The following is a 23,284-nucleotide window of genomic DNA, read 5'->3' on the forward strand; positions in this document are numbered from 1 at the left end:
AATGACTATATTTTAATTTGAAAATTAGCAAACTAAAATTTAATAATTGAAAAAAGATCCAGATATTTGGGGGTGCTGAGGTAGAAAAATATTTGGTATTTATGAGATGATCTGTCTGGAAATTTGTTCAAAAATATATCTTGTGTTAGGGGTGGAGTACAGGAATTGGCCACGTGATTGAAGCTGGGCGTTCGTTATTCTACTTTTGTATACGTTTGAAAATGTCATAATGAAAAGTTATCATTTGTTTCACTTTGATTTGTTTCAGTCTATGCAACTACGTTGACGCAGTCTGCTTGACATATTGAAATGTAATGAAAACCTAGTTTGTAACTGATCAAATGAATGGCTTTTTGACATTTAGATACCTTGCACCCCACTACACTCCTCAAAGTAAGAGAGAGATGCAAGGAATATTTCATTTGACATAGAGATAATGACTTGAGTTTACGGCTTTTTTAATATCATAAAGAGCCGTAATTTCAATAATTAGCCTTGTGTTGCGCTTAAACTTCATTTATCATTAAAAAGAAACTACAAGTCCCAGAGTGCACTGCACGACTAACGTCATATCGAGGACTTCGCGTCTCGGAACGGGTTGCCCTCGCCTAATTTGAATGAGAATATCGCGGCGAAAATTGACATATGTGACCTAGGGCAGATTTTTAAGTCTTCGTCCGCCGGAGTGTGTCGAGCGTGCCATTCCGAGACAGCATGGTACCTCTCTGTTCAGGCATAGCTTTGGGCAGCCTCACCCTTTTCTGGGGCTTCCGTGCGGCAGGAGGGCTCCGTTAGTGGCCTCCAAGATGGCGACGCTGTTGGCGGTAAATTCGGGTAAGGGCAACCGGGGCAGAAGGGAAACTGTGGGGCAGGGCAACGTCCGGTTCTTCAGGGAGAGATCCGGACTGTGAGGTTCCTCGCAGTCCAGGCCTCCGCTTTGGGATGGTGTCTGCTCTTCCCTCGCTCTGGGCCTAGAGTCCCACCCCTCTCCAGTTTGAATGGCGCGCGTCTGCGCTGCGGCTCCAGTCCTCGAGTTGGGGTTTTAGGGTGGAGGCAAGGAGGCTTGGTCCACTGGAACCCGGCGTTCAGTCTCTTGCGGCCCGGGGCTGAGCCTTGTTCCTTCAACTCCCCACTCCATTTTGTGTCGGTGGCCCGGATTTCGCCAAGATACGCAAGTCTCCGGCAGTGAGGCCGGAGGACCCGAGATAATGATCAGTCAGGAGCGCAGGCTGAAAGCTAGCACCTCAGAAGGCAGCGCAGCCCCTCAGGGATGTTGAGCGGTCGTGTAGGAAGGGAGGATCTTGGATTATGAAGTCTGCAATCTGGAAGGTGGCTGGGGTGGGGGTGCCACGGACTCAGCAGGTGATTCCCAGCTCTGCGCATGTGGGGCGCGCCCCCGTATACCCCTCTGCCTTTGGAGCAGATCTTCTGGGCGGCATAGAATGCAGAAGGTAGTAAAACGAGCTCCGGAAGATTTGGGGTGGGTTCTCTTTTGGTGATTCTCAACTTTGGGCGGTACCGCCTCCAGAATCTTTTGAAAGAGTTGGGTGCATTTTGATTGTTACAATTCCTGGCGCCTAATGGGCGGGGCAATCCTGCCCAGGGTAGAGAGGTTCTGAAAGCGGAGAATTTCCTGCTCAGAATGAGGTTAGCTTCTTCGGTTTAATTAAGAGCGTTTCTGTGTGGTAAATGCTAGTAGAGAATCTCACTCGAGTGAGATTTACTGGGCCCTTTTTCTTTTCCTGTCTGTGCAGTCTTTTTTTTTTTTTTTGGTGTATGTGTGGGGGTGCTCGTTCTACTTTCCACAGGACTGATATCCTTGTAAAGTTGTCTAAATGTGAGTTTTTCAAATCAAACCATTTCAGAAACACGGTCATAAATTATTTTATAATGATGAAGGATTGTGTTTGTTGAGCACCTGGTATGTCCCAGTCACTGTACTATGTATCCTATTTGCATTGTCTCATTTAATCCCTTTTGTACACCTGTGGGGTAGCTGCTGTTAAATACAGATTGGGAAATAAAGGCTTAGGGTGTTTAAGTAATTTCCCCAAGGTTGTACAACAAATGATGGTAAGCCAGTCTTAGGTACTTAAACTACAAGTGCAACCTAATTCATTTTATTACATCAAGTTTATATGTATATGGATGCTGGTAATGAAGTTCTGTTCTTAATACTGCTGTCCCAGTCTCCTACTCAGATGTAATCATAAAAGCAGGGCTTGCATGTTGTATGTGTGGTTATATCCCTTCTTTAGTACATGTCCCAAGTTACTATCAGTAAACATAAATTATTGAAGAAAGGAAGAAAAGGAGTTACCCACTAATGCAAAGAGTATCCATTGTATAATAAGGACTTGTGACAGGAGTGTGTAATTGACACCATAGAAAAGAAACATTTTTCACAGCCAACAGTCAGAATAAATTATATATATATATAATATATATATGTATGTACGTATATGCATATATGTGTATATAAACAGCCATAGATGTATGAGTGGGATAAACAAAATGTAGTATATACTTGGAATGGGATATTATTTGCCCTTAAAAAGGAAATCCTGTCACATGCTACAACATGGATAAACCCTTGAGGACGTTCTGTTAAGTGAAGTAAGCCAGTCACAAAAATAAATACTGTATGATTCCCTTTGTGTTTGGTATCTAAAGTAGTCAAATCTCACAGAAACAAAGAATGTTAGTTACCTGAGGGAAAGGGGAAATGGAGAGTTGTTAAACGGGTGGAGTTTCAGTTGTGCAAGATAAAAAAGATCTGTACATCTGTTGTATAACAGTGTGAATGCCCTTAACAGTACTGAGCTGCACACTTAAAGATGTTTCAGATTGCAGATTCTGCGTTAGGTGGTTTTTACCCCACATGTGTGCACGTGCGCTCGCGCGCGCACACACACACACACACACACACACACACACCACACAGACGTAGACAGGGAAAAATAGAAGTTGTAGGATCTAAGGCCTATGCTTGAGTTGCAGCTGCATGATTTACTGGTATTGTGACCTGCATCCTCCCAGCTGAGTGGTCGTACAGGCTTATCGTAAGCAACCAGGCCTTCTGTGGCAGTCTGGTCACCCCCGTCCTGTTCAGAGCAGTGACTAGTTCGGACCTTTTCCATACTCTTGAAATCTGTAACTTCCGTCTGACCCCTCAGCCTCTTAGTCACAAACAAAATAGAAGCCAATAGGCATGAACTCTCTGTTCACCCCCAAGCCTAGAAACCTAGATATATCTGTACCCTTTTTACCCATTTCCCTGTATCTAAGTTAAATCCCACCTTTTATGCCCTTCTCCCTGTTACCCTTCTCTTTCCATTTACCTTCCCTTTTGATCTTTTTTCTTTACCCCCTCTGGCCACTGGCAGTCATTGGCTAGCCCCTTTTGATCTTGATCTCATGCCTCGTTCCAGTTACCGTCCTCTTACTCTTTTTCACAGTTAGACCTTTCAAGATATTTGTCCCTATTCACTGGTACCATTTCCATACCCCTTCTTCCTCTACTCACTCTAGTCTCTTCCCGTCCTCCTAAACAGCTCTCAGTAAGGTTAACTTGCTTTTCTGTTTCACTAAGCACTAAGCAGACATTTAAAGTCTTTATCTTGTTTGATCTTTTAGGGTGTAGACCAACATCCTTAACGTGGGCTAGGGACCTCTGCTTGCTGTGCTGGTTGCCTCCCTTACCTACCCTTGTTTTCTGAACTCTAGCGCTTGGCTTGTTCACTTCTTTGGGAGTGCAGTGTACCCTTTTACCATGGGAACCCGCGCTGTCCTCTCTTCTGGAATGCATGTCTTTACCTCCTACCCTTCAGTTAACTCCATTCTTCATCTTCAGATTTTGTCCTAATCATCACTTACTCAGGGAATCCTTGCCTTCCCTGACCTCCTTGACCAGGTCAGGTTCCTCAATTTCTGTGATCTCTTGCCCTGGGTACCTCTCCTTCATTGCACTTGGCCGCGTTCGACATTACCCTTATGTCTGGCTACATGATTACTGTGTTTGGTGCCTACACTGTAAGCTCACCAGTACCTGGTACGTGATAAATGAGTGAATAAATGTGATTTGCTGATGTAAATGATTTACTTACTACATAAGTAGTAATTTGGAAGAATTTATAGCCTCTTTTCATTTGTAATCACAGAAAGATATTTATGAAAATTAGCCAACGAAAGACAAACCAATGAAAGCTCTTTGTTGCACTTACCTTCTGTGGTGGATTGATGTTAATGACAGACTAAGGATGCCAGTAGACATGAGGCTTTTGGTAGATTTTTGACCAGTTAATGGATTCCTCCTTGTCTCCTAAAAGGGGGGCAATTTTTCTCTAGAACTCAGTCAGCTTATAATGGCTAAGTATGCTTAATACAAAGAAATTTATTGGTTCTTCAGAGGTTCTGTTGTATATTAAGTGTTAACTTTTAGAAGAGAGAATGTACTTTTGTCAGCTCTTTGTTAGAATTTTTATTATTTATTTATTTATTTATTTATTATTTTTTTAATGTTTATTTTTTGGGGGGGGGAGTGTCAGAGAGCAAGGGAGACACAGAATCCAAAGCAGGCTCCAGGTTCTGAGCTGTCAGCAGCCAGCCTGACGCAGGGCCGGAACCCACAACCATGAGAACATGACCTGAGTTGAAGCCTGATGCTTAACTGACTGAGCCACCCAGGTGCCCCGATTTTTTTTTAATTAATTAATTTATTTTAAGAGAGAGGGAGGGAGTGGCAGAGAGAGTGAGAGAGAGAGTCCCAAGTAGGCTCTGTGCTGTCAGTGTGAAGCCCAACATGGGGCCCAAACTCACAAACCATGAGATCATGAAATGAACTGAAATCAAGAGTTGGATGTTTAACCCACTGAGCCACCCAGGCACCCCGTCAGAATTTTTAAATACCTGTGGTAAAGCAGATTTCAAGTTGGCCTAGGAGTCATTTTTGATACCTTTTTTTTTTTTTTTTTTTACAGATTTTACTTTTAAATATTTCTATACCTAACAGGTGACTCAGACTCACTACCCTGAAATCAAGAGTCACATACTCAACTGACTGAGCCAGCCAGGCACCCCTTGATACCTTTCTTTTGTACCCCGTGCCCATCAGTTACCAGTTCTGGCTCTTCTAACAGGACTTTTCTTTTGGTTTGACTGCCCTCATCCTCCTTTAGGTTGTATCACCTTATTAGCGGCTTACCCACCAGTCATCCTTGGTTCCTGACACTCGGTGTTCTACTTAATCCAGCAACCACACCAGTGCCCTGTAGTATGAGTTTTGTGTTGTCACGTACTACTTGAAACTTTTTCTACTTACTAATAGGAAAAATTCCATCTTGGCCTGGAATCTGAGGCTCAAACCTACTCTATCCTTTGCAGGTATCGAGAGCTAAGAAAATGATCTCTAGGGGAGTCAGCTAGTCATCAGCCAACTAGTACCTCACTGTGGTCTACAGGATTTAGGGGTTGGGTTCTCGTTTTGGCAGGCCTGAGCTCTTATTTGTTAGTGTATCCAGAGATGATTGGATCCTAGTCATTGATTTTCTCTAATCAGACTCAGAAAAGACAGATATGTAAACTAGTATTTCAATTTATTGATCTTTAATGAGAAGTGTATCTGCATGGGTACTCATGTTGGTTGGTCAGCACAGCTTTTACTCTAGAAATTTATGTAATAAATGATATTTTTTAATCAGAAGATTGTCAAGAATGGAAGCAAAGCAGGGAGTGGACTGATTACTCTTAATGTGAGGTCTAGACCTGCTGATTCCCATCTCCCACATCCCCACACCAAAGACCTATGGCTTCCTGCCCTCCCCTTCAGATTAGGTTAGGCTAGGTTCTCCCTTTTATATGTTCTCCTAGCAGTTCTCCATCATCTTTTATTATATTCATCATTATATTTTGAATTCTGTGTTTAATGTCTTCCTCTGTGTCAATCTCTGAGTTCCATGAGGACTGGCATACTGTCTATCTTGCTTGGTCTGTAGTCCCTGGCACATAGGAAGTCCTCAGTAAATACTTGTTAAGTGAATGAATGATGTGGTTTGACCAGTTTAGTCTATTCTTCACCATGCACATTTTCCCCCTTAAAAGAATTTTCCCAATGCATTGTCTTTTTATGACAATATTGCTTATACTACAGTGAACATTTAACACATTTAATTAGGTTGCATTATCATGCCGTCTTACTTCCCTGGTTTGTTTGGATTTGTGCTTTCTCAGAGAGAAGTTAAACATGTTTACAGTTCAGGCTATAGATTAGTTCCACGTTTCTGGAGTGACTGGTTTTGACTAGTTTCCCTTTCAGAGTCTTTATAAACACATATGGACACCATATCTGATTGTTTACAAACAGAAACTTGGGTCTTCAGGGAGTGTTATTCAAACAGTGGGTCTAAAATATATTTCATGAATTTCATAAATTTATTTCATGAATAAAATAACATGATACAAAATATCAGAGTGCATGGATTGAATGAATATTGGTATTTTATATACAACTTTTCAGTTTTATGTAGTTACTGGGTTGAGATATGGAATATTTCTTACCGCGGGTTCTAGTCACAAAAGTTTGAAAGCTGTTACTCTTTAATTCCACTATGGCTCTTTGAATTCTCTTTTACACTTTTGCACCTGCCTTTGAGCCTTAGCTCTTGCTTTCTCTTGGCTGTGCTTTGTTACCCAGATTTTCCCCAAATTGCTGCACAAGTGCAGCCATCCCTTAGAAATTCTTGACCATCATTTTGATCTTTTGAAATTCTTATTTTTTTGTGTCAACAATGATATTCCCTTTTTTGTACTCTTGTTATTGAGATTTTTCACTTACATATGCTCTGTCTCCAGAATTTGATTTTGAGGTTTTTTTTTAAAAAAATTTTTTGTTAACTTTATTCATTTTGGAGAGACAGAGACAGAGCATGAGTGGGGAAGGGGCAGAGAGAGAGGGAGACACAGAATCTGAAACAGGCTCCAGGCTCCGAGCTGTCAGCACAGACCCCGACGCGAGGATCGAACTCACGAACTGCGAGATCATGACCTGAGCCGAAGTCGGATGCTCAACCAACTGAGCCACCCAGGCGCCCCTGATTTTGAGTTTTTAAATTTTTTTTTTTTCAACGTTTATTTATTTTTGGGACAGAGAGAGACAGAGCATGAACGGGGGAGGGGCAGAGAGAGAGGGAGACACAGAATCGGAAACAGGCTCCAGGCTCTGAGCCATCAGCCCAGAGCCTGACGCGGGGCTCGAACTCCCGGACCGCGAGATCGTGACCTGGCTGAAGTCGGACGCTTAACCGACTGCGCCACCCAGGCGCCCCAGATTTTGAGTTTTTAAAGATCAGATTGTTTCTCCTGTCCCCTATAATATTTTATTGTTTATTTATGGGCTGAAACATTTTTAGATAAGACATTTTTAGATAAGTGAATTTGGCTGAGTTTAGATGAATTTGCCTAGGTATGTCTAGATGTGATCTTAATTTCACTTACCAGATGTGTCAGAAATACCTATATTTATTTCAGACATTTTCATTTTCCACATGTTAGGTATAGAAGTAATATAGTTTAGTAGTTAAGGCACATTCTGATGACAAACTGCCAGGGTTCATGACCCAGGTATCCAGTGTGTCCCTGGGTGAGTTTCTTGCCCCCTCTGCCTCAATTTCCACATCTATAAAATGGAAGAAGACAGAGTGCTGACCTCATAGTGTTCTGAAATAAAATAATCCGTGGAAAGAGCTCAGAACCATGCTCAGTAGCACATGGCAAAAGCTCAGTATTACTTATATAAATTTACAAAAGTGTTCCATATTTATGTTTTAAAAAAAATTTTTTTTAATGTTTATTTTATTTTTCAGAGAGAAAGAGAGACAGAGTGTGAGCAGGGGAGGGTCAGAGAGAGAGTGAGACACATAATCTAAAGCAGGCCCCAGGCTCTGAGCTGTCAGCACAGAGCCTGACGCGGGGCTTGAACTCACAAACTGTGAGATCATGACCTGAGTTGAAGTCGGACACTTAACTGACTGAGCCACTCAGGTGCCCCTCTGTGTTGTTTTTTAATAGCTAGTGTCCTAGCCAAAATAAACTGCCTTTTTTTTTTTTTTTTTTTTTGAGCTGCTAAGTTTTACAAAATCTGATCTTTAGTCCCTACTCCTGCTTTTATTTGGATGATAGGGACTTGTATTTATTGAATGCCTATGATATGCCAGTCACTGTAATGTGTGTTTTACCTAGTTTATCTCATTTAATCCTTTTGCCCCTATGATGTAGATATCATCTAGTGAGGTTATTTCCTTGCTCCATGTCATACAGCTAATAAAGTGGCAAAACCATAGCAGATATTCCACTTTCAAGTTGGGATTTACTTTATGTTGTATTAAGCTAGACAAAATGATGCTTATATTGTTTTTGAGAAATCTGATATGTGTGCTTGTATATTAATGTTTGGTTTATATGTATAACTCTGCATATTTAAAAGTAGCCATGATGAGTGTGACTGAAATATGTAGACAGTAACCTTATGTTATTTTCCACATGTGTGTCGTATTTGATGCTGGTTTTATCGATTTTTTCTTGAAGCTGCTAGTCTGTGGGGTCCGTACAAAGACATTTGGCAAACAGTGGGAAATGCTCTTTGGAGAAGACAACCTGAAGCTGTCCACCTTCTTGACATGATCTTGAAGAAACACAAACCTGACTTCATCTCACTGTTCAGAAACCCAGTAGGAAATTTTCTTTTTTGCTTCTTGGATATGCTTTTGTACTTGTCCTAGTCCACTGATTCAAGTTTTCTCTAAAACTGTAATTTTTCCTAGGAGCAGTTATTATCTTCTTTTTGTTCTCCATAGAAGTTAATATGTATTTGTCTCTAGCCAGGAGATACCTTAGTAATATTTGAATGCAATTTATAAAGTGTAGTATATTCCAGAATTGTGAGTGTCCTTGGAATTTCTGACGTATAGTTAATATATCTAAGCTCAGTAAGATTGATTATTTTGTTTATTTCCAGGTACACTTTCAACATTTTAACTCTTCATAATGTTATGTAAGTTGTGTTAGCTGAACTAATGAATTCCTGTGTGTTTACTCACTGCATCTTGAAATCCCTTTCAACCAAGAAGAGAATACTTCAGTGTAGGGAATTCTTATTTGGAAATTCCTTTCCTTGCTGTTTGATAATTTTCTTTTGTAGACTAACAAGAACCGGTTTGTCTTACCAGAAATGACCTTTTGCTTTTTAGCTTTTTTTTTTTTTCTCTCTTTAGTAGAAAGAGCCCTACCCTGGGAGCCAGTTGAGCTGAGTTCCAGTCTTGGCTCTACCACTAGAGTTGTAGGACAGGGAGGTCACCTGACTTACCTGGGCATCAGCTTTTCCATCTGTTAATAGAGGAGTTGGATTTAAACGTCCTATGTGGCCTTCTTCCAGATGTAAATTTCTAAGACTGTGATCCATCAAATAATTCTATACTATATGTTATTTGTTAACTATCTGAACCAAGTAAGAATTTTTTTGGGAATAAGACTACATTTTACATAATATACTAATAAACTATCACTAGCCCTACTGATTGATTCAACAATTCCTGTATATATTTGTTATTTACCTCTTGAAGACCTTATGTTTTTATTTATTAAATGTATAACTGGAAAAGTTCCTTACAGACTTGAAAAATAGTATACTATTTGTGCTTTCTCAAAATTTTGTATTTCAGAGGTTAGCAGGGGCAATTATTGAGAAGGTAGTAATAGCGTAAAGTGCTGGAACGAATAGGAAGTGTTACCTCATAAAGGTCTAATTGTAGATTGTCTGATAAACAGTACTTATTTTGTCACATTACCAATCTACCTTATCATGAATTAACTTCTCTAGGTAATAATTAAGACCTTGTCTCCAGGATACTATTTCATCACCTGATTTTATTTATTTTTGCCATTGTAGCCAAAAAATGTCCAACAACACGAAAAGGTTCAGAAAGCCAGTACAGAGGGAGTCGCCATCCAGGGTCAACAGGGGACCCGACTTCTTCCTGAACAGCTCATTAAAGAAGCCTTTATCCTTAGTGACCTTTTTGATATTGGAGAATTGGCAGCTGTTGAGCTTCTCCTCGCTGGTAGGTTGACATTTAATTGACCCTATGGTAAGGGAGGACAGAACTATAAAGTCATTTGCTCGGGATTTATAGTGTTGTATCATTTAGGTTCCAGAGTAGTTTCTAAGGATGCAGTTTATTCGAAAAGCCATATTCAAAACATCTCCTTTTGTTTATCTTTGACTGATGGGAAGGCTTTAGTGACTGAAGTTGTGAAAGGTAATTTAACTGTTTTAAGATAGGCTTTTACATGGTAATTTACTAGCAAAGAATCATTGGCTCATCTCACAAATTTTATAGCACAAAGAATTTATTGTCATAGAATGAGTAAGAAAGAAAGATCACTGCTTTTTTGGAGTTTCTTTTTGAGGTGGGGGGGTTCAGATAAGCGAATGGGTTAAAAATAAGAATTTTAATAATACTACTAGGAAGAAAATAAAACAAGGCAATGGGCTATAGAGAGATGGGGGACTGCTAGAGGGCAACTCTAAATAGGGTATTTAGAGAAGGCTTTTCTGGGACACATGACCTGAGACCTCCATGATGATAGGGTACTAGAGTTGTTGGTGACCCAGACAGACCAAGCAGCAAGTGCTTGAGGTGAGGCCAAAGGCACACTATAGAATAAAAAGACCATGGACAGAAGGATGCAGGAGCCTCACAAAGACAGGGAGGGTGAGGGAGGGTAAGGAGAGAGCAGGAATTAGATCACATTCAGTCTTGCAGGCAAGGAAAATTATTTGGATTTTATTCTAATTGATTGCGATGGAAAGTTGCTGACAGGGGCTTTAAGCAGAAGAGTTACATAATCCCGAAAAAATTTGAAATTATTTCTCTGGCTGCTATATAGAGAAAAAGTTGAAATTTCCATAAAGTAAGCAATTCATTTTCATTATAGCAGAGGAGCCTTGTGAAGAAGCCTCATGGGCATTTTTAAAATTTTTTTATTTTTCAAAATTTACATCCAAATCAGTTAGCATATAGTGCAACAGTGATTTCAGGAGTAGATTCCTTAGTGCCCCTTACCCATTTAGCCCATCCCTTCTCCCACAACCCCTCCTGTAAGCCTCAGTTTGTTCTCCATATTTATGAGTCTCTTCTGTTTTGTCCCCCTCCCTGTTTTTATATTATTTTGTTTCCCTTCCCTTGTGTTCATCTGTTTTGTCTCTTAAAGTCCTTATATGAGTGAAGTCATATGATGTTTGTCTTTCTCTGACTAATTTCACTTAGCATGATACCCCCCAGTTCCATCCACGTAGTTGCAAATGGCAAGATTTCATTCTTTTTGATTGCCGAGTAATATTTCATTGTATATATACATATATCTATATACCACATCTTCTTTATCCATTCATCCATCGATGGACATTTGGGCTCTTTCCATACTTTGGCTATTGTTGATAGTGCTGCTATAAACATGGGGGTGCATGTGTCCCTTCGAAACAGCACCCCTGTATCCCGTGGATAAATGCCTAGTAGTGCAATTGCTGGGTTGCAGGGTAGTTCTGTTTTTAGTTTTTTGAGGAACCTCCATACTGTTTTCCAGAGTGGCTGCACCAGCTTGCATTCTCGTGGGCATTTTAATTGAAAAAGTTTCATATGTTTAAAGATGTCATGCGGCTTCCAAAATCCTTTTTGACCTAAGGCTGCATTAAAAGTAGTACGGTATTGAGAATGAGGAAGGTAGTTTTTCCATTCTGTGATGGAAATGTTAACTGGATATGCTTCAGTTTTAGTTTAACTCAGAACTTTGATTTAACATTTATTTTATTTTTACCATGGGCCAGGCACTGTGTTAAGGCTTCAGGAAGAGAAGCATGAATAAAACAACTAGTGTGAAGGAGCTCATAGTCTAGTAACTGGGAAAGACATGGGGACAAATAATTATGACACAATTAGGTGCATTAATGCCGGTTTATGCAAGATTTAGTGATGGTCCAGAGGCAAAGAGATTAAATTGAATTGACCTCAGGGTGTACAGAGAAGTCTTCATAAAGATCATGCGGCCTAAGGTAGGTGTTGAAATATGAGTAGGCACATGTCGAGTAGAATAGGTGTGCATTCAGGAGGACGAAGGGCATCCAGGCACAAGAAATGGCCTGCACAGAAGTGTGAAGCAGTGAAATGAATTTGGGGATGAGAGAGAGTGGACTGATTGTGCTACGGGGAAAAGACAATCTTAGGAAATGAAACTGAAACTAAAAAAGACAAAGTGGAAATTACTCAAAAGAGAGCAGTTAAAACGGTGAGGGAACTGGAAACAGGAAAAGTTAATTTTCAGAGAAAACTTGAGGGGAAGAAACGTCCAAATATTGGAAAGATTTCATGTGAAAGAGGGTTAAACAACATTGGATTCAGTGGACAGTAGTGAGACCAAAAGATTGTTCCCCAGCACATAGAAATCAGAGATAAAGGTGAGATTGAGCGTTTGGGAAATGGTGAATTCCATTACTGCCAGTGTCCTGGCACAAGTTGGATGGCCTCTTGTAGATGTTAGGGAAGAAGGAAAACAGTAGACGGGTGTTTGAAGTAGAGGACCCTTAGGGCCCCTTGAACCCTGAGGTCCTGTGATTTCTTTGAACTGAACATTGGCATAGTCATTTTGGTCTCATCCTAAACACACGTGTGTATTTACTAAATTGTTTCTCAACTCCCTTTTCTAGGAGAGCACCAACAGCCCCATTTTCCTGGTCTCACCAGAGGACTAGTAGCTGTTCTTTTATACTGGGATGGAAAGCGGTGCATTGCAAATTCCCTGAAAGCCTTGATACAGTCTAGACGAGGAAAGACGTGGACCCTTGAACTCAGGTCTGTTTGCTTCTTAGGATTTCAAGGCTTTATTAAAAATTATCTGAAGATTTATTAATTTATTATTAGAAATAACATAAATTTCTCCTTCCAGTATGTATAATTTAAGTAAGATATGTAACATAGCCGAGCAATAAATACTTCCTTATTCTGTAAAGAATAACAGATTAAAGCTGCTTTATTTTGTTAACAAAAAAGAAGTATGCTTAGAAGTTTATTGATGCCTAGTTATCTAGAAAGAACTAAAAGAGCTGGGTTATAATTCATCCTGTTTTGTCCAGTAACGTAATATTATTGTCAACAGCATTTGCTATATCTGTAAGGTGAAGAAGTGTATGCATTACTGTTCATTGTAACTTTCTCTATTGATTTCTTTTCGTTACAGTCCAGAGCTGGTTTCCATGACAACACGCTTTACAGATGAACTGATGGAGCAAGGATTGACTTATAAAGTGCTTACTCTGGTGTCACAGATTGATGTGAACAATGAGTTTGAGAAGCTACAGCGGGAGAGAGGTTTGGGCAGTGAAAAACATCGAAAAGAGGCAAGGGTTCACTGAGATCTGTTCATGGGTTGTCTATGTCAGGTCTCGGGCAGAAAAGTCATGACAATTAGAACAATTAGAACGTGGGCATAGAAAATTGCTAACGTACGTTAAAATGTGTAGGCATCTGTGTCCAAAATTGGCTTGTAGCTGTTTTCACTTCTTTCTAGTCACTTATATGCTGTTGTAGCTCTTTTCCTGGAATGAACTCTTCAGGAAATAGGTCATCCCATGACAGAGCTTGGAACTTAAAATGAGGAATTAACAGTAGGGTTTGTTTAGAATTCCAGAGGTGGCAGGTTAGGGTCACTTGTGGATTCAGATAGATTTATTTAGTTGCTTAGCTTTGGAAAAGGTAGTTTACATTTTTGGAAGAAGACCGGGTGGTTTCACTGTGATTTATGTGTACTAACAATCATACATTTTTCTTTCTAGGTTTCTGATCTTATCAAGGAGTGCAGGCAGTCTCTGGCAGAAAGCCTTTTTGCCTGGGCTTGTCAGTCACCTTTAGGCAAAGATGACACTCTGCTTCTTATTGGACATTTGGAAAAAGTGACAGTTGAGGCTAATGGTTCATTGGATGCAGTGAATCTGGCTCTTCTTATGGCGCTTCTGTACTGCTTTGATATCAGTTTTATAGAACAAAGCACAGAGGAGCGAGATGGTATTGGATTTTATACCTATTAATACATTTACTTTTTTAAAAATGAGATTAAATTATGGAGATAACATTTAAGAAGGGCAGTATTTTAACTAACGTAAGAAATTGTACATTTTATTCCTGTATTTATTCCCGTGTGTGCAGTTCATCCATATTTGAGTATTGACATAAAAGATGACATTTAAAAAATTCTGCGCTCTGTTAGATGTCGTTATTGTCCTTCTCAGTTTTGGAATAGGAAAGTGATAAAGATTACGCAATACATGTTCATGAGTTCTCCATGCGTAATTTACGTAATTGCTTGTTTCTTTACATTTTATTCACATTTCAGACCTTTCATGAAAACATTCTAGGGGAGGGTAACTATCATTTTTAGTAATATATCATCTTTGATTTATGTTGTCTCTGAAGTATATAAAATTTTTACTTGGTGACCTTATTCATAATTACTGCTTAGAAAAGAGGATCTCAAAAATGATTCCTGCAGAGGAAGATTAGTGCCCTTAGCGTCACAGGTGTTTATAGTTATTCTAACAGTTATCCCCTGTCCACTTTTGACCGTATTGTTGGCATCTTTCAATAGGTGGGTATGTAGGGAGAATAGACCTTTTCCACTCATCTTTGGTGGCCATCCTTAGACATTAGGGAAGGCTTATGGAAGGCATAAGTACTCCTTTCCTCCAATCAGATTATCACACGGTGCTTTGTGTGCCACAAAAAGAGTGGTGCCTCTGCTCGTATAGGAATGCTGCCACTTAAGGCATTGGTCAGATTTCCTGTATTGAATGAAATGAAGCACAGAATTAAGTGGGGCCAAGCTGTGTTCATGGAACTTTGTAAGTGGTACTTGCAGCAGCGAAATGAAATGCCTGGAAAGTTTCATAGGCTAGGATGTAAGGTTTTTGTATTAGGTTGTAATTTTATGAATTTAGGATGCTGATGATTAACTCATTTTAATTGTGATTTCTTGTTGGTCGTTCTGTATATGTTTGATTAATAAATGGGAGAAGTGAATTATTAGTGCATGTATAATAGTAGACAGAAACTTTCAAACTACAGGAAATTAAAGAATGTGTTCTTGGTTAAAGATTGGGAACCACTAGGGCACCTGGGTGGCTCAGTCGGTTGAGCATCTGACTTCAGCTCAGGTCATGATCTTGCAGTCTGAGAGTCTGAGCCCCACATCAAGCTCGCTGCGCTGAAGCCGCTATCAGCACAGAACCCGCCTCAGACCCTCTGTCCACCTCTCTCCCACTGTGCGTGCACTCTCTTTCTCAAAAATAAACATTAAGAAATAAAAGAAATATGGTACGCCTGGGTGGCTCGGTCAGTTGAGCATCCGCCTGCAGCTCAGGTCATGATCTTGGGGTCCGTGAGTTCGAGCCCCACGTTGGGCTCTGTGCTGACAGCTCAGAGCCTGGAGCCTTGGTTCAGATTCTGTGTCTCCCTCTCTCTCTGCACCTCCCCTGCTTGCACTCTGTCTCTCTCTCTGAAAAATAAATAAACATTAAAAAAAAAATAAGTATTAAAGATTGGGAACCACTGACATCAAAAGGAAGGACAAGAAAATAAGTAAAATAAAGTCTTAGGTGTCAGTGGTGTTTCCCATTTTAGATTTTTAAAAAATTTTTATTGTTTTTGAGAGAGAGTTTACAAGTGGGGAAAGAGCAGAGAGAGAGGGGAACAGAGGATCCAAAGCGGGCTCCGTGCTGACAGCAGCCAGTCCAATGTGGGGCTCGAACTCATGAACTGTGAGATCATGACCTGGGCCAAAGTTGGATGCTCAACCAACTGAACCACCCAGACTTCTCGGAGAGAGAGGGAGCAGAGGAGGGGCAGAGAAAGAGGGAGAGAGAGAATCTTAAGCAGGCTCCACACCCCCGTGCAGCCTGACTCGAGGCTCGATTTCACAACCTCCCATTTTACATTTATTCAGAATCCTATGCTTGTTTGAAATACCAGAGTATGACTGAACTGTAAATAGAAAATCATTTAATTATTATTTAGCAATTTCATTTGTTATAATCACAGTCGATGCTTGTTTGCAATTTGAATTCTTGTTTTGGTCTGTTTTTGCTTGATATTTTAATGTAGGCATTTATGTAGTAAAATTCTATCTTTTTTTTTTTTTTTTTAAAGATTTTACTTTTAAGTTCTCTCTACACCCAACAGGGGCCTCGAATTCATAACCCCGAGATCAAGAGTTGCCTGCATTACTGATCGAGCCAGCCAGGCACCCCAAATTCTATCTTTTTTGATCTTTAAATTGCATTGATTTTAGAATTTGTATGCAGAAAAACTGGCTTTTTAACTGTTTTAAAAAATTTTTATAGTATACTTATAAAAAAACCATTGAAAAAAGAATTAAAATTTAGAATTATTGTCAATTGCCTCTTTCAGTATTAGTTTGTATAGAATTTTTACGGTAGTGTGTTTTTTGGTTTGTCGAACACAAACACTATTTTTTGGTTAGTCCTGATTCTTTGATAATTCATTGAACTCTGATTTCCTGATCTTTAGCCATCATTCCTATGTATCAAAAGTGAGGATTTCTCTACTTGTTGGCACAGTGGTCTATTTTTGTGTTTTCAGATATGATTCATCAGCTTCCACTATTGACAGAAAGACAATACATTGCAACCATTCACTCCCGCCTTCAGGACTCACAGCTTTGGAAACTGCCTGGGCTGCAAGCCACGGTTCGACTTGCCTGGGCATTGGCACTGAGAGGAATATCTCAGCTACCTGATGTGACAGGTAAATTGATTGTAAGGAACTCTCTTGTGGAAAGAACGTATCAACTTGAGTGCTATGTTATCTTTGACATATAAGCATGAGCATGGGAAGATATCTGGAGTTGTATTAAATGAAGCTTTGGAATGTGGTAAAATACAGACTTTTTTTGTCCTGGTCTCCCAAAAGAAATTTTATGAAATATGGTTTCCCTTTCTTGGAACCAGTGACAATGCTCTTTTTTCCCTTAAGACTGTACAGTTTTGAGGGGCGCCTGGGTGGCTCCGTCAGTTGAGTGTCCGACTTTGGCTCAGGTCACGATCTCACAGTTTGTGAGTTCAAGCCCCGCGTTGGGCTCTGTGCTGACAGCTCGGAGCCCGGAGCCTGCTTCGGATTCTGTCTCCCTCTCTGCCCCTCCCCACTCATACTTTGTCTCTCTCTCAAAAATAAAAAATAAAACATTAAAAAAAAAAAAAGTAAAATTTTGAAATGGCAGTATCACAATAATTTTTTAAATTAAAATTTACGATTTTTTTTACGTTTTCTTGGTTTCACAAAATAATTTTTCACAAATTAAAAACTAGTGTTATTTTAAAAGAAAATACATTAGAAAGGAGATATTTGTATCAGTTAAGAATGGACGTGGAAGTCTGACTTTAATAGTCTATGACCGACTATAGCATATCCTGTTCTGCTGTTGACATTCATGTAATTCTCATACTATAGTGTTTTAACAGGATGAGAACTATGTTTTTGTTGTAATTTGAAGCCCAAAGAACTGTCACTTGTTTTTATGGTAGATCTGGAAAGATTTTATTAAGGTTTATTATCCATATCAGTGTTTTCTAGTTGTGGAGTGTCAACAGATTCTAGTATCTTATCAATTATGTGAATCTAGAATGTTTTGTTCACTAGTGTCCTACTGTTCACAAGGAGACTGCAGAAAGCATTTTTTTTTTTTTTGTATTAGGGGGTCTTTCTTTGGCCAAGTATTGTTTTTCAAAAAATTTTTTTAATGTTTATTCATTTTTGAGAGAGAGAGAGAGAGAGAGAGAGACAGAGCATGGAGGGGTGGGGTCAGAAAGAGAAGGAGACACAGAATCCGAAGGAGGCTCCAGGCTGTGAGCTGTCAGCACAGAGCCTGACGTGGGGCCCGAACTCACAGACTGCGAGATCATGACCCGAGCTGAAGTCAGGCGCTTAACCGACTGAGCCACCCAGGCGCGCCGGCCAAGTATTTTTTATATTAAAGCTAATTCATGGCTAATTAGACATTCATATTCGTGCATAACTTCTATTTCTGAACTATATCTCTTAGTCATTTGCAAGTCTTATTTTAATACTTGTCTGGCATAAAATTATCCTTTAAACTTTTAAGTGGGTATGTGGTACTTAACTTCACATATTGTGATTTACTGTACTCTTGCCCTCATCTGGAAGGGTACAGAAGAATGTGTTACAGTTTGCTATTGATGACAGTAGGCTTAGGATTCCATACCTAGTTTCGAGTCCCAAATCTTTGGCTACTTATTCTCTTTAGTTTTACATGTTCATATTTTTTTTATAAGTTTGATAATTAGGGGTACTATAATTAAACATTTTTAAACTAAAAAAGTTTCTGAAATTTGAATTTTAAAAAGTGCTAGAATTCAGGGGCACCTGGGTGGGTCAGTCGGTTGAGTGTCCGACTTCGGCTCGGGTCATGATCTCACGGCTCGTGGGTTTGAGCCCCGCGTCGGGCTCTGTACTGACAGCTCGGAGCCTGGAGCCTGCTTCAGATTCTGTGTCTTTCTCTCTCTCTGCCCCTAACCGACTCGCATCCTGTCTCTGTCTCTCTAAAAAATAAATAAACATTAAAAAAAAAAAAATTTGTTTTAAAAAAGTGCTAGAATTTAGATATTAATGCTGCTTTATTACCTAAATAGTCTTCAAGAAATAGTTCTTGAATTGATCATCATGCAGTTTTAATTCCAGTATTTCTGAATTCAAGTGAAGGTTTGTAATTAATAATTATTATTAATATTTAATTTATAATCTTAATAAGTATTATTAGTCAAAATAAAAACAACTATTTTGTTCTCAAGGAGTTTGTATGGTATGGCTAGGCTTTATTTCAAAATGCAAAATAAAACATAAAAGCTCATTATTTTCCTCTGGTTGAGGCTCTTGGCTTCTATCTGTTCCTGACCCCTTCCAAGGCAATGAAAATTGGTGGTACTTTGAGGGATACCTGGGTTGCTCAGTCAGTTGAATGTCTGACTCGATTTTGGCTCAGGTCATGATCTCACAGTTTTGTGAGTTCGAGCCCCACATCAGGCTATGTGCCGACAGCACAGAACCTGCTTAAGATTCTCTTCTCTCTCTCTGTCCCTCCCCTGCTCGCACTCTTTCTTAAAGAAAAGGAAAAAGAAAATGTACTTTGAGTAGCGCACTATGTATTTGATTTGTATGATGCTCAAGCAGAACAAACTATGTAGCAGTTCTTATCCAAAGCCGGATTACCACAAGGTTACCTAGCAATTTATATGTACATTTAAAAGAAGTAAATAGCAATCTATTTCTTGAGGACATAACGGTACCTATCACATATTTTACCAAAAGATTGAACATAAGTAAAGTCTCTGGAGATCAAACTGCCAACTTTTAATGTAAACAGAGGACAGAGGAATATGTTAACTGTACCACTGGGATGGATGTCAAACCATTGTGGAAACTCTACAGGATAAAAGTCTAGTTTCTACTGCAGATAAGGGCAAGGGAAAAATTGAAAAGATACAGGAGGAGCCCACTACAGATGTATCACTCAAACGCAATCTGTAGATCTTATTTGGATCCTGATTCAAGCAAACAGATTGCACAAAAGACAAAAAGCAAAAATCCAAACTAATATCTTTTATAACATTCATGGGACGGTTGTAAATTTGATTACTTTGTGGATATTTGATACTGAGGAATTTTTTGAAGATTTAATGATATTGAGATATAATGGTATTTGTATGTATCACTTACTTTTCTTTTGATTTTAAAGAATCTTTTTGAGTTGTATACTGAAATACTTATGAGTGAAATATTGAATAGTCTGGCATTTGCTTTCATCTAATTTGGAAACGCATGGAGATCTAGAGGAGATAAAATTAACTGTAAATGGATAGATAATATTGAAGCTAGATGATGGGTGTGTGGTTTTCATTATATTGGTCTATATATTGATAGATACCTGTTTGAAGTTTTTCAAATAAAAAGCTAAAAAAAGTTACAAGTAGACCAGTTTGTCTTTAGGTTAAGGTTTAGTTTTTAAGTTTTGCTACTTGGTTGCCAAATTAGAAGAGTTACTTAGGTGGTCATGTTCAGGTTTTGGTCTTATTAGTTGTGAAGACTTTTTCTGAATGATCTAGTTCATTTCATTGAGATTAAAGCATCAGTTTGTTAATATTTTGATAATAATTCCCTGATTATTTCAGTATTACATCATGTATCTCTGAAGAAATTATTTATCACTCATGTTACTGAGAAGAGCACATGGTTTTCTTTTTCTTTTTCTTCTTTTCTTCTTTCTCACAAGTGTTGTTTCTTACAGGAATACAAGGTTGGTTTATCATTTAAATCCAGGTTAACATATAGTGTAATAATGATTTCTGGGATAGAGTTTAGTACTTTGAATGCCCATTGCTCATCCCAAGTGCCCTCCTTAATCCCTATCACCCATTTAGCCCATCCCCTGACCCAACGCCCCCTCCAGCGACCCTCCATTTGTTCTCTGTATTTTAAGAGTCTCTTATGGCTTGTCTCCCTCTCATTTTTTATCTTATTTTCACTTCCCTTCCCCTATGATTATCTGTTTTGTTTTTTAAACTACACATATGAGTGAAGTCATGGTATTTTGTCTTTCAATGACTTACTTCGCTTAGCATAATACACTCTAGTTCCATTCACATTGTTGCAAATGGCAAGATTTCATTCTTTTTGATCACCAAGTAATAATTCTGTTTGTGTGTGTGTGTTTTTACAATACACACACACACACACACACACACACACACACGCATATACAACGTGTGTGTGTGTGTGTGTGTGTGTGTATACGCACACATACATATATACACACTACATCTTCTTTATCCATTCATGAGTCAGTGGACATTTGGGCTCTTTCCGTACTTTGGCTATTGTCAATAGGAGTACATGGTTTTCTTTCTTTCTTTCTTTCTTTCTTTCTTTCTTTCTTTCTTTCTTTCTTTCTTTCTTTTTTTTATTATTAAAAAAATTTTTGTGTGTGTGTTTGTTCATTTTTGAAAGACAGAGACAGAGCATGAGCAGGGGAGGGGCAGAGAGAGAGGGAGACACAGAATCCAAAGCCGGCCAGGCTCCAGGCTCTGAGCTGGCAGCACAGAGCCCAATGTGGGGCCTGAACTCACAAACTGTGAGATCATGACCTGAGCCGAAGTCAGACACTCAACTGACTGAGCCACCCAGGTGCCCCATGGTTTTCTAATGTACTTTTTCAGTAGCTCTTTTGAGTTTGTGAGTCAGTTACAGTGGGTACAGTCTTAGTTTTAACATAGACATGCTTGAAGGTTGAGAAGATAACCTGAATTTTGAAACATCAGCAGAGTATTATGAAATACTATAGTCTAGTTTAATAACTTTTTCTCCATGTGCTGTTTTTTAAAATATATTTCTAGCTCTGGCTGAATTCACAGAAGCAGATGAAGCAATGGCAGAGCTTGCAATTGCTGACAATGTTTTCCTGTTTCTCACTGAATCCGTGGTGGTGTCAGAAAACTTCTATCAGGAGGAATTTTATATTCGTAGAATCCATAATCTCATCACAGATTTCCTTGCACTCATGCCAATGAAGGTATGTGTAATAATATAGGATAAGTAAAAAGTAGTAGAAGATTTTTATGAAATAATAGAACCGATCAATTAGCTAACTTTATGTTTTAGAAACTAGTAAAATATTTTACTACAGACCGTAATTTGGCAATAGTTGTGTTACAGCTTTTGAATTAGTAACTCATGAAAATGAAATAAGACTTGTTAACTGAGAATAAGCTTAAAAGAACAATATATTTGACACTGAGAATAGTTAATAAGGAGAAAGCAATAGTTAAATCACTATGGGTAGAAAAGTATTAATACCATGCTATCCCAGGGATCAGTGCTTAGGTTTGCCTTATTGATATATTTTTACATATGATTTGGAAGAGCCATAGTGGAAAATTTCCAGTTTTATAGATAATTGTTTAGACTCTTAATTAGTGTATAAATGGGCTTCTGCTTGCTTACAAGTAATGCAAAGGCTACTTTTGAATAAAGAATTCAAGCTATCAGTATGATCTATAACTATGAGCCATGTCAGATGGTTTCTTGAGAGTGTGTGTGTTTTGTGCAGTGTTGTGCCAAGAAAGCCATCAAAGTGGGGGCAGGAAGTAAATGAGGGAGTAAAGCCCTATGAATTCACTTTTTATGTGTGTATTTTAAAAAGCACCCCAGGGCCTCCTGGGTGGCTCATTTGGTTAAGCGTCCGACTCTTGCCTTCAGCTAAGGTCATGATCTCACAGTTCGTGGGTTCACACCCCGTGTTGGGCTCCATGCTGGCAGCGCAGAACCTGCTTGGGATTCTCTGTCTCCCTCTCTCTCTGCTCCTCCCCTGCTTGAGCTCTCTCTGTTTCTCAAAATAAATAAACAAATGTTAAAATAAATAAATAAAATAAAACAGAAAAAAGCACCCCAGAGTACCTACATTTGTAATATTGTGTGGTTTTGGTACCATACTTCCTGAAACACATAAGGCAAATGGAAAAGGTACCTCAAATGGCAACAAACAAGGAGTGCAGTGCTTATTCATTATTTAACGAATTAAGTGTTGAGTTTCTTCTGTGTGCCAGGTACTATGTATTCTAGGTGTTGTGAAGAAGACCAATAAGTAGGAGACTCATTCGTTATCAGCAAAGAATTTAGAATCTAGTTGGAGAGATTAGGTAGTAAAAGTAGGTAAATGAGAGGTATAGATAGTAAACTACTGTGAATTTATATAGGCTAAGGATAGCTCTCTTAGGACTAGAATAGTCAAGGAATACTTGGAAGAATGTTTTTTAAGTTTATTTATTTTGAGAGAGAGAGAGGGAGGGAGCACGTGTATGCATGAGCAGGGGATGGACAGAGAGAGAGGGAGATAGAGGATCCCAAGCCTGACATGGGGCTCAATCTCATGAACTGTGAGATCATGACCTGAGCTGAAATCAAGACTCTGGGTGTTTGACCGACTGTGCCACCCAGGTGCCCCATTCAAGGAATACTTTAACAGATAACCTGAACCCTCAGTAACCTTGGAGGACTTGATAGATTAACACCACAGAATTTTGGAATAGGAAGAAGCCTGCTAATCCTTTCGTTTTACATTTGTAGAAATGAAGCCTTAGAAAGCTTAAGACTTAAAGTTT

General features: G+C 39.1%; 1 protein-coding gene across 1 annotated transcript in view; it reads left to right on the plus strand.

Moving 5' to 3' along the window:
- The first annotated feature begins 775 nt into the window (after nt 1-775).
- NUP205 (nucleoporin 205) overlaps nt 776-23,284 on the plus strand; it is an 85,616-nt gene continuing 63,107 nt past the window's right edge. The window contains 8 exon segments of the mRNA XM_030308506.1: nt 776-834; nt 8,581-8,723; nt 9,941-10,112; nt 12,755-12,899; nt 13,285-13,444; nt 13,880-14,108; nt 16,698-16,862; nt 21,521-21,696. Of these exon segments, the coding sequence (XP_030164366.1) occupies nt 807-834; nt 8,581-8,723; nt 9,941-10,112; nt 12,755-12,899; nt 13,285-13,444; nt 13,880-14,108; nt 16,698-16,862; nt 21,521-21,696 (1,218 nt within the window). The 5' untranslated portion in view covers nt 776-806.

This window comes from Lynx canadensis, chromosome A2 (genome assembly GCF_007474595.2).
Source record: "Lynx canadensis isolate LIC74 chromosome A2, mLynCan4.pri.v2, whole genome shotgun sequence".
Classification (NCBI taxonomy): domain Eukaryota; kingdom Metazoa; phylum Chordata; class Mammalia; order Carnivora; family Felidae; genus Lynx; species Lynx canadensis.